This window comes from Dipodomys spectabilis, unplaced genomic scaffold (assembly GCF_019054845.1).
Source record: "Dipodomys spectabilis isolate Male_0828 unplaced genomic scaffold, ASM1905484v1 ptg000141l, whole genome shotgun sequence".
NCBI lineage: Eukaryota > Metazoa > Chordata > Mammalia > Rodentia > Heteromyidae > Dipodomys > Dipodomys spectabilis.
The window spans coordinates 4,245,688-4,257,777 of NW_024870818.1; the positions used below are offsets into that span (position 1 = coordinate 4,245,688).

General features: G+C 33.4%; 1 protein-coding gene across 5 annotated transcripts in view; it reads right to left on the reverse strand.

Annotated features, from left to right (window-relative positions):
* The window catches only part of Ehbp1 (EH domain binding protein 1), a 285,025-nt gene that overhangs the window by 233,465 nt on the left and 39,470 nt on the right, over positions 1 to 12,090 (reverse strand). For all 5 annotated transcript variants that reach the window (XM_042691180.1, XM_042691182.1, XM_042691179.1 and 2 more), the window contains exons 4-5: positions 7,574 to 7,669; positions 1,616 to 1,669 (exon numbers count right to left, since the gene is read on the reverse strand). In XM_042691180.1, coding sequence (XP_042547114.1) covers positions 1,616 to 1,669; positions 7,574 to 7,669 — 150 coding nt within the window. The remainder of the gene's footprint in view (positions 1 to 1,615; positions 1,670 to 7,573; positions 7,670 to 12,090) is intronic.

Below are 12,090 nucleotides of genomic sequence, written 5' to 3' on the forward strand. Positions count from 1 at the left end.
TTATTTAAATGACTTTCGCAAACAAACCTAGTATATCTCATACAGTTGTCCTTTCTTTTTTATTTTTGATTTGTACCTTTCAGCAGTAATTTGTAGCTTGTAATTTGTTTATCAGAAATTTGGAAATTCCATTGCTTGGTATGAAAATCAACTATGGAATAAGAATATCTTTTTGAACAGATATAAAGTTGCCACTAATTACACTTTAAATTTAACTAGCTAATTTGTTCATGTATCACATTAACAGACTAGATGTATCATTGGGCCATGATTATTGAAAAGTGGAGTGCCATCCACTGGGGAGAAGTTCTTGATATGTATATGATGTGAGTTTCTGATATGAGATTGTTAGTATGAGTCTATATTCTATTTCAATAAGCCAAAGATTTTTCTTTAATCTTTAATATGCTACTTCAAGCATATCGCTCAAATCTATCATTGCAGAAAAGTATAAACCTTTAATATGATGACAATGGCTTAATTTTTAGATATCAGAGTCCCCTACTGTATTTGGACCTGGTCTTGAGCTTCCCCAGATCTTTAGTTCTGAAAATGGTACAAATACTAATGAGAAAAGTTAAGTTTGTTTCTTTGTTTTTTTAATCATAAAACAAAGCCAAGTAAGAAAGGAAGAATATAATGCAAAGCATAGCCTGTTATAGATATGCTTCAGAACTTTGTTATGCTGATAATAACAACAGCAATGGTAAAGATAACATTCAGTAAGAATTACTTAATGCCACAAGTTAAGAAACTTTTCCATGATTACAAGCTTGGTAGAAGAGCTACAATTTGAAATGAGGTCTGACATCAAAGCCTATTGTCTTAATCACTATAGTTTTAGCACCTTTTTTCTCTAATTCCTGGTCGATAAATATCTACCTCTGTCAATAAATATCTACCTATCTATTTATTTAGTTATTTTTCTTTCCTTTTTTTTTTTTGCCAATGCTAGGGTTTGTGCTAAGAGCTTTGCAATTGCTTGGTTAGTTTCCTTGGCTGGTGCTCTACTACTTTAGCCATATTTTCAACTCTGCTTTTTGCTAGTTATTTTTGACATGAAGTCACACAGACTTTTGCCTCAGCTAAATTTGAGCCACAATCCTCCATCTCAGACTCCTAAGTCACTAGGTATGTATAACTGATGTCTCAATCTAATAAACATTTATTGAATACCTGCTATATAACTGCTACTCTCCAGGTATTCTAAATATATAAATTACGATAATTACTAAAGCACTAATCTCTCAATCCAAATAAAGACAAAAAGTGCATATTTTATTTTGAAAGCTTCCAAAGGTCTTTCTTTCAACAATGTTTTAAATGAAAATCTGTTAAATGTGATATGCTGAAGAGATAAAATAAAAAAGATATGATTCTTCCCTCAAGTCCAAAACAATATGATTTAGTATTAAAGATTCTTACAGTTTTAACAAAAGATAATTCTGCTATTGGTTATTATTTCCTTCAAGAACTTCTAAAACTTACATATTACTCATTAAATTTTTGTAAGACAATGTTTCTATTACCAAAATGCTCATTTACCATAACATATATATAAGCATATAAATAAGGTGAAAATATGAAAAGTTGAGGGTATTTGCCATTAGCTTACATTTTCTATGACAAATGTCCACTCTTTGTCTTCAAATTCCTCTGCATGCGGATCCTGTAACAACAGCAAAACATGAAATTGAAATAAATGTTAATACAGTCAATTCCATTAATAAAATGCAAATAATCTTACATTTTAGCTTTTACTTTTTTAAAAAGGGAGGGACAAAATAGCTTTCTTCTTGGATACTTCCATAATTTTTCTAAATTTAAATTAATTATATTAAGAAATTCTCAGCAGGACTCAGTGACTTACACCTAAAATCCTATATATTCAAGAAGGTGAGTAGAGCAGTAGAGCTCCTGCCTAGCAAGGACAAGGCTCTGGGTTCAAACCCTTGTACCACTAAAAAAATGAAATTCTCTATTTTACTTTTATCTGACTGGAGAAAGATAACCTAGTTAATGAACTATTTTAAAAAGTATTTTATTATTTTTTAAAAAGTGGTCATATAAAACTGTCCTCACTTTTATACCTGTATATATTTAGAACTAAATGTATCATTTCAAATACAGTATTTTTCAATGAAATTATATAACCACCTGGAATTTCTATGTACTGCTAAGCATTTCACAATCTAGACAAAATGACAAGTCAACATGGGCTTTCAATACCCTTTTCTCCCTCTCCTCCATTAAGGAAATGCATGACACTGCAGAAAAGGTTATAATCTTCAATATAACCTTTAAATAAAAGAGGAGGAAGAAGGGAAGTAGCAAGAAGAGGTGGCAGAGGAGGAAGAAGATGAAGATGAGGAGTAGGAAGAAGAGGATGAGAATTCATTTGCAGGTATTTACTTGTCAAATATATTATTATATACAAAACTGTAGAGGGATTCTACAGATTCAAACATAATTGTTTTTGCTTTCACACACACACACACACACACACACACACACACACACACACACACACACACACAAACTCTATTTAGATATTGTATTTATTTAAATCCATGGCCAATGAAAGAAATAGCTTTGCCAGAAGTGTTTTTTAAAAACATAATACATCTTGCAGGAATTAACAGACAAAACTCTCACAAGAGAATCCTCTGGATTACCTAAATTACATAAGATTTCCACTGATATTTGAGTATGTAGAGTCATTTTAAATATGCATTCAATTTCATGCACTAAGGATAGGACAGGTTAAAGATAGGGAGAGAATTCAATAGAGCAAGCTTTTGGCTCAATATTCTATTCTAAGATTAAACTAACACAGATGGGAAGGGTCTTAGGTCTCATATGCTTCTCACAGGGAAGCATCTTATATAATTGATTCTACTTTAGTCTATTACTAATTTTCTGTTTCTATGGCCACAGTTAAGTTATTCCAAGGTTATTATTTGAACTAAAAGTGGCTATAGTAGTCTCTCACTTAATCTGCTTTTCCATTTAATCTCATAGACAGCTCAATATTTCCAAACCACAGTTTTGATAATATTGACACAACTTGTGATGATGTTGGTATAACTTAGATTTCCTTAATGCAGCATAAACACTATGAGATAAATCCCAAATTCCTTAGTTCTTTATTTCCATTACTTTTTTACTATAGTAACATGGTAACTGGCTCACATAGTCTGAGCTGTATTTTTATGAGTAAATTCACTCAGATAAGACAAAAATCTGTGAAAAGAATTGCTTTGGTAATTGTGGGCAGGAGAATGATAGGGCAGGGTAGAATAGAAAAATAGTTTCCCTAGCTGGCTTTGTCTGACTTTTTTATGATGCATTCAGAGCATAAACAATGATTCTTTAGCAACTAATAAAATGTAATACAATGCTGGGGAAAGACATCCTACTGTCCTCTAGGTCATCCTTTTGTTTTGGGGACAATAAAGCTCTAAGCACAACTAGTATCAAATTAATAATAAGGTGAAAATATTTACTGAGCACTCACTATGTCCCAGTTATTCTGCTAAATGATTTATGCCCACTTAATGACACAGAAAACAGAAACCAAAAGAACACAACTAAATGTTAAAAGGTATGCTGCAAATTGACTGTGGCAGCATACATTTATTAGCTAGGCAGGGGCAGGATTTCAAGGTCAAGAATGGCCCAGAGAATGTTAGCAAGACCCTATCTCAAAAAAAACAACAACAAATGACAGCAAGTGAGGGCACAGATTAAGTAGTAGTTCAAATGCAAAACCCTGAGTCCAATCCCATGAATGACAAAGGAGGGAAAAAAGAAAAGAAAAATGGCTGTGTTGCACTTTTATGTCTTTTACCTAGTTTGCACATTCAGTTTAATCTGTGTCATTAGGATCAAGAAAAGTACCTGACAACATAACAGGATTCCAAGAGTATTTACAAATGGCTTAATCGGCAAATGTTGAACAGTAACATTAAAGCAAATGAAACATTAAAAAAAAAAAAAACCTAAAAAATTTACCCCTAAAAAAAAAATTTCACTAATGAACAATTCCAATGGATCCAAGAAACATCTGATAGGGCAAAGTCAGGAAGAAGATATGAAAGTAGTAGTAATAATGTTCATTCTCAAGGTACTTAAAAAATTGTACCTTAAAAAAAATTGCATCTTTACATAATCAAATATTTATACTACTGACCAGACAAAAACACTCTTAATGAGAATGGCTTCTTGCTGGAATCAATTAAGTCTTCTTTATTTACTACTCACCCTCTATGGTCTCCTTTATTACTACTGTACTAAAAGAAGAATCAAAATGGCTTAACAGCTATTTTTTTTCTTCTCAAAATCCAAAAGCATTTAAAAAACTTTACTAGAAACAATTATTTTCAATAAAATTTAGACTTCAGATAGAAGCATATAAGAAATTAAGTTCTACCCAGGCATCGGTAGCTCATGCCTGTAATCCTAGCTACTCAGGAGGCTGAGATCTGAGGATCACTGTTCAAAGCCAGCCGGGGCAGGAAAGTCTGTGAGACTCTTAGCTCCAATAAACCACTCAAAAACTGGAAGAGGCGCTGTGGCTCAAGTGGTAGAGCACTCGCCTTGAGCTGAAGAGCGCAGGGACAGCGCCCAAGCCCAGAGTTCAAGCCTCATGACCGACAAAAAAAAAAAAAAAAAAAGAAAGAAACTAAGTTCTACTTAAGTCATAGAAAAATGAAATACAGTGAGTGATAGCTTTCTTCAAAAGCACTGTTCTGAGTTTACCTCTGTGAATGCTCCAATAAAGACAAGGAATCCAAGCAGCCCTTTGCAAACTTCAAGATTAAGCAAATTGTGAAACTTAGTATAAGGAAGAGGGAAATATAAAGAATTTTTTCATTTGAAAAACTGTTAAACAATGGGATCCAAAAAATTACGATGAAATAATGAAGTTGTTTCATTTTTCTGTGTTACTTTTCTGCTTTTCTAGTAAAATTCTGGGGATATGAGCGAGTCCGGAAATAAAAAGCATCAGTTGAAAATTCCCATGTAAATATTGAAAATAATCTCAATGTTTCCCAATAGTATAACTGAGAAGAAATCTTTATTATCATAAGCTAGAAAGTGTTTGTTGTTTTCCTAACATTCAAAGGCATAAATGTTCACTGATAAGGATATGCTGAACATTCTCATCTATACTCAAAAACTATATACCTTTAATCCTATACAAGCTGCACATTTCAATAGTCACTTCCAACTATGAATGACTCAGGCAGTGCATATCCTTTCCCCAAACACATGGCTATCAGCTGTGTTTCAGTTCCATGCTAATCCCTTGTTCGCTTGTCATCATTTCCTTTGAAAGTTATATAACCATATCCATTCATTTGTTTTGCCAGTATGAACAACACACTAAGTCAAAATACTCAAGAGATTACTTAAATGCCTTCCTTGAAGAATATCAGAGATCTTGCTATTGTAGTTGACATTTATAAGTTGTTACATGATGTAGACAGTATAGAGGAAAGAACATGGCAAATTCAGGGCATTTCGGCGAGTTACCATCCTTTCTAGTCTCATCTTCCTTTTCCATAAAATAAGAATAACTACAGAACCTTATGGATGCTATGAGAACTAAATGAACTAATGAACTAGAGACTGAAATTACTGCTTTTAATTATGAAGCTTTTGTATCATTCCAATAGGAGAATTATAGACAAGACAGGTATAATAATAGGCTTTTAGGACAACTGGTAAACTAACAATAAAGTGGTTCTGACCAACCTGAAGACAAAAAGAATATACTGTCTCCTCCCTTATTTCTCCCTAAGCAAATCAGAGAGAGAGAGAGGGAGAAGAGTGAGAGAGAGAGAGAAGTATATGTGTAACATATACAACAAGATAATCAAGCTACATTTTAATGTCAATTATATAATATAAAAACTAACAAATATGCATACTGTATTAAGACTCTTAGATAAGAGTATCTATGAAACACAGAATGTTTAAAAATACTATTCCATCTATGTGCTACTACATTAGCATTTACCACGCTGTTTTGTTCTTTTGCTCTCTGTAATACTTCCTGAATAAATGTATGTGTTATGGTTTGAATATAAAATATATCCACAGGCTAGTTCCCCAGCTGGTTGTGGTATTTTGGGAGGTGGTATTTTAGGAAGTCCCTACCTCCTAAAGTTGTAACCACCCTGGAGGAAGAAGGTTACTAGGTGTGTGCCTCTGAAGCACATAACTTGTCCTGGGGTTATTCCTTTGTCTGTCTGTCTGTCTGTCTGTCTGTCTGTCTCTCTCTCTCTCTCTCTCTCTCTTTGCTTCTTAGTTGCCATGAGGTGAGCAGTTCCACTCCAGTATTGCCTCTCTACCAAGATAGGCTGCCTTACCCCAGGCCTGTGATGGAGGCAAGCAACCATGGACTGAGACTTCTGAAACTGAGAGCCAAAATAAATCTTTAAGATGTTTCTCTTAGGTATTTTCCACAGAGATGAAAAAAATCTAACACCAAATGAATTAATATACTGGCTTACAAAATCAAAATCACTTTTCCATACAGCAACTTCACTCTCTAAGCTATAATTTTACATTGCTCTAAATATTTGGTGGACTTTTCCAAACTTTACATTACCAAATTATGTTTAATGTGATGCTCTACTTCCTCTTGTCTACTGTAAAAGTAACTTCAGTATATTTTGAATCATGTAAAAAAGAAACATTGTTTTCTAATTCTCTACCTAAAATGCTAAAACCAAGATATTGTTTCTCTCCCATCCTGACTTTGGGAGCTGGAAAAGAATGTGTTAGGAAAGCAAATACTCTAGGGCTTAATTATAAGATGTGCTAAGACTATTTGATAATATATCAAATAATATGTACGACTTCCAAGAAAAAAAATCCCATATAAAACAAGCAGAAAGGCATAAGAACAGTTATATTTTTAAATCTGCATTTCAAATTTACAACCAGTATTTTACTTTTAAGTTATAACATTTATGAACATCAACAAATTTGCCAAATAACAATTTTTTTATTTTTTATTGAGAATATACTGTACAGAGGGGTTACAATTACATGGGCAAGATAGTGAGTACATTTCTTATCAAGCATTGTAGCCTCCTCCTCTGTTTGTCCCAGTCTCCCCCCTCCCGCCCCACACCCAATCCTCCCCCCCCAAATAGCAATTTTTTTTAAATCTTATTACATTTAGTAAAGTAGTCATTCGCAAATTACTAAAGTAGTTACATGCAAATTATTAAACAAGGCTAGCAAATGAGGGACAGAAAGAAAAATTCTACAAACTTCAGTTTTCCACAGGAAAAGTATGTTAACATTTTCTGTGCACAGACTATGACAGAGGTATCTCAGTTGACCTTAGATGTTAACAACTTAAAGTAATCCCAGATAATTCAGACTGTAAACCATAACATAATGTAATTCCTTTGCAATGTTATAAATTGCTTTATCCCTACAAAATAACGTGCATTAGATACCATACTGAATACCAATGTGTTGAAATTTTATTTAAAATCATGAATATATAATAAATCCATAAAAAAAATAGTAAGAAAAAAATAGTACTGACCTTAAAAAGTGTTACAGTGATTTCAATGTTTTCAGGAACAGGCCAAACAACAACACCACGGTATGGATTTTTTATTCCAGGTTGCCAGCTATGAGCCTACCACAATAAAAATGATAGCTTAAATTATTAAGTACAGGAAATGCAATGTTAATAATTAACAAAAGTATATGATCTTAGCTACCCATTAAATCTATAGTCTTCCTGAAACAAAAATTAGCTCAATAAAACTTTCTAAGCTCCTGCCATGACAGTTGTAACACATGAAAGCTATAGATGGCTACAGCTTTAGATTACTATGTAATGATTACTAATCCTAATACAAGCCTTTATCCCACCACCACACCACACACAACCAACAAAAATATATGTGAAACTGAGATATCACATATTTTTAAAAATAACTATTTCTGATTAGGAAGCTATTTTTTCATTATGGAAAAATTTTAAACCATTTTTTACTAAAAACTTCAATATTCATTTTTATTTGCTTTTTGAGAGTTGTGGTTTTGTTATTGTTGCATTTGATTTGTTTTTGCAATAGTCTCCCTATATAGTCAGAAACTTGCAATGGAACTGACCTGAAACTCAATATGACCTAAATGTGAAACTCCTGCCTCTGCCTCATCAGTGCTGAAATTACAGGCACGCATCATCACACCCAACTAAATTCATTTTTTAAAAGAAAACACTAGGTCTGGGAAGGTGGCTCAGTGGTAGAGTGCTTGCCTTGCATGCATGAGGCCCTGGGTTCAATTCCTCAGGACCACATAAGCAGAAAAAGCGGAAGTGGCACTGTGGCTCAAGTGGTAAAGCACTACTAGCCTTGAGCTGAAGAGCTGAGGGTCAGCGCCCAGGCTCAGAGTTCAGGCCCCATGACCAACAAAAAAAAAAAGATCTTAGAAAAGAAAAAGAAAACACTAGCCAAATACATGATATGCTCATAGCCCCCAGCTACTTGGGAGTCTATCTGAGGGAAGATGATTACTTATAAGACCTGGGTCTCAAACAAAAAACAGTAACATAAATAAATAAATAAATAAATGGAAGACAGGGAAGTGAAATAAAGAAAGGAAGGAAGAAGAAAAGAAAGGAGGGAGGGAGGAACTAATTGTGCACTTTGAGTTTAATTTTACCTTATGAAATTCCTCTTACGTGTACTATTTGGGCAAGTAAAGAATAGCAGTTTTTTTCTGGTGATATTTTTAATATTTCTCATTTTGGATATTCTTTTTCCTTATAAAGGATCTTGATTACCAAGATTTCCTAAGGAACCTCCAACTAATCTAAACATTGAGAATTATCACCAAGGATATTCCTTAGTAGCTTTTCTAATCAAAACTGGGCTGATAGAAGATAGTATATCAGGCATCCCAACTAAATCTTCATGTTTATGTCCTATAAGACTGTCCATGGATATATTACGGTGATAATAAAAGTGAACACAGAATACTTCCTGTAAGTACAAGAATACTACAAATTAGCTACTATTCATCCATTCGCTCATTGCCAAGCATTGTGCTAGACAATTGTGGAAAGCATTCTGCCTTAATGGAGTACATAGTGTAAGTAGGAAGAGACAAACAAAATAAGTAAAATATATAATTATGTTAGGTATAAATTAAAATGTTATGGAAAAATAGAGAAAGGATGGGGGGAATGTAGAAAAATTAGTTTCTAGGGGCTGAGAAGGTGGCTCAGTGGTAGAGCGCTTGCCTTGCATGCTTAAGGCCCTGGGTTCAATTCCTCAGCACCACACAAGCAAAAAGAAAAAAGCTGGAAGTGGTGCTGTGGCTCAATGGTAGAGTGCTAGCCTTGAGCTGAAGAGCTGAGGGACAGCGCCCAGGCCCAGAGTTCAGGCCCCACAACCAGACCCAAAAAAAATTAGTTTCTACATATTATTTTTCAAAAAGGTAGTCAGAAAAGGCTTCATTGATAATAATTTTTTAGAATTTTCTAAAGAGAAGAAACAGCAATTGGTGCTGATATATTTAGATAGCAAATAAGAATAATAGAATTGGATAGGTGAAAAGAAGAATAGTAGGAGATGAGGCCAAGAAAAATAATGATAGGCCTAGTCATATACAGTCCTGGTAGGCAGTTGCAAAGATACTGGTTTTTATTTTGCAAGAGACAAAGAACTCACTGAAAGTTTTATAGGAATGATGATCTAAACTATGTTTCTACAGGTTAAAGTGTTACAGAATAGGTTCCAGATGTAAGAACTACAATCCAGGGTAGAGTTGATAGTGATATGGCCTGGGGTGATAGAAAAGTGGTACAGAATGGTCAAATTTTGTGGCTATTTTTACATTTTGTAGGTGGAGTCAGTCAAAAAAAATTTTTTTAATGAGCAAGTAGCCAAGGCTGACTCTAAAGCTTTTGCCCTAGCAACTAGAAGAAATTTACATGCCTGTAGGAGTGATAAGTTCAAAGAATTAGTACAAGTGCTCAGTTTTGCACACATTAAGTTTTAGTTGCCTATGTAGATATACAAGATAGATATGGGCATAAATTATGAATTTGGGGGATTATCACAAAGATGTGATACTTACACACTAAGAATGGATGTAATCCCAAGAAAGTGAGAACAGGTAGAGAACAAAGAGGTCCAAACACTGAGGCTTAGTGTGCAACATGAAATAGTGGAGGAAAAGAATCAGCAAAGGCATGTCAGGTGATGTAGAAGACATACCAACAGCATGTAGTTTTCTGGAAGTGTAGCAAGAAAAATGTTTTAAAGGGAATAATCATCCGCCATTAATAATTACACAAGTTTCAATGAAGTAGTTTAAGCACAAGCTTCATTAGAATGGATTTATGAAAGGGTAAGAGGAGATAATAAAGTATATTCAATCCCTCTGCACTGTTTTTACTGAAAAGGAAATAGTTACTGATAAATGTGGAAAATAGTACCCAAAAAGATTTTTTTAAGAAGGAAAACAAATACTCTTGTGGTAAAAGATAATATCAAGTTGAGAGGGAAAAAATAATAATGCAGAAAAAGGAGAATTACAGTACTGAACAATATACAATGAGAACTCAGAAGCACGTTCCATTATAACACCAGAGTACAAGAGTATATAGATATACATCAGCAAACAGATTTTATGAATGAGTTAATTGCACACTAACTTGCCCAAGACTATATAAATAGGCAAATATAGAACATAGGACATGAAAATGAGAAGGAATCAAGATTACAGAAATTTAGACTCATGAAAATTAGTTTAAATGCCAGCAAATGGTAGAGGTTTAACAAAATATCCAACTCATAGATTATCAATAATTCATTCTCTATTTTCTCTCCATTTTCCTCAATTATGAAGTTTCAAGACACCACAAGAAACACCACAAGAGACTTGGTATATTATACCCAAAAGTAAATAACTAAATTTTGCTGATTAAAACTATCTCCCGAGATTTCTGTTTCCCTATTTCCATGCTTGTTAGCCTTAGAATACTATACAAAATAATCTCGTTTTTGAAATACACATTTCTGCCCACCACCTTAACTATCCTTAATCAAAACTCTAATCAATGAAAGGGATGATATTGATCAAGATGCACTGTACTAATAAACTGAATGTTAAAATCCATTTGTACAAATAAAGATAATAAAAAATAAAGAAAAATAAAAAAGATACATTTGTATTCACAAACTGATGTTGAATTGAAACCCCTGTGTACAACTAAAGATTAAAAAATAAAATTAAAAATTAAAAAAATCCCTCCAATCTATATAGATGTGAAAACTTATGATCACATAGTGATGTTAAATAAAGCTATTCATCTAGTCTCTTCAAATCTCCCATAATTATGTTTTCATAGCCTCCCCACATAATAACAACTTAGAGATTCACTGACTCTCTTTCATTAGCCACAGCAGAGAGGATAGAGTATGTGTGTAAAAGTCTCAATGAAAAAAAAAAAAAATGAAGAATTTCAGACATGAAAATATCCTTTGGAAATCTAATCCAGCCCAGATAAAGAAACTGAAGCAAGTAAAGAAAAAATGTCTTATCTGAAGTAATAGTAGTAATCAATAGGAGAACCTCCAACTTCATTATTCAGATGAAGTTCTTCAGTCAACCTATATACTCTCTGATTCACTACAGTCAAGTAAACAGCCTTCACCTTAAAAAGTTAACATTTCTGTGTATGACACCAGGGGTCTAAGTGGAAATTTTCCAACAAATGGGTAGATCCAAGAGATAGTAGTTTCAGATACTTTCCTCAGGAACTCTAATGTCTAATCTAAATTACTTCTTTAAATTTCAGTCTTGGAGAAGTTCAATTAAGTTAGAGCTTTGGCTTTCTGGTTATTCCTTTCATACCTGTAAAATCTGGCTTAGTTAAGATACTGTAACAGTATTAATTAGTCAAAGTAGAGTAGCTGACAATGAATAGTTATCATTATCTAACTATTATATACTAGAAAAGAAAATAGAAAGACCAGTAAATGGGTTTTTTTTGGTTTTTTTTTTTTTTTGTCGGTCATGGGGCCTGAACTCTGGGTC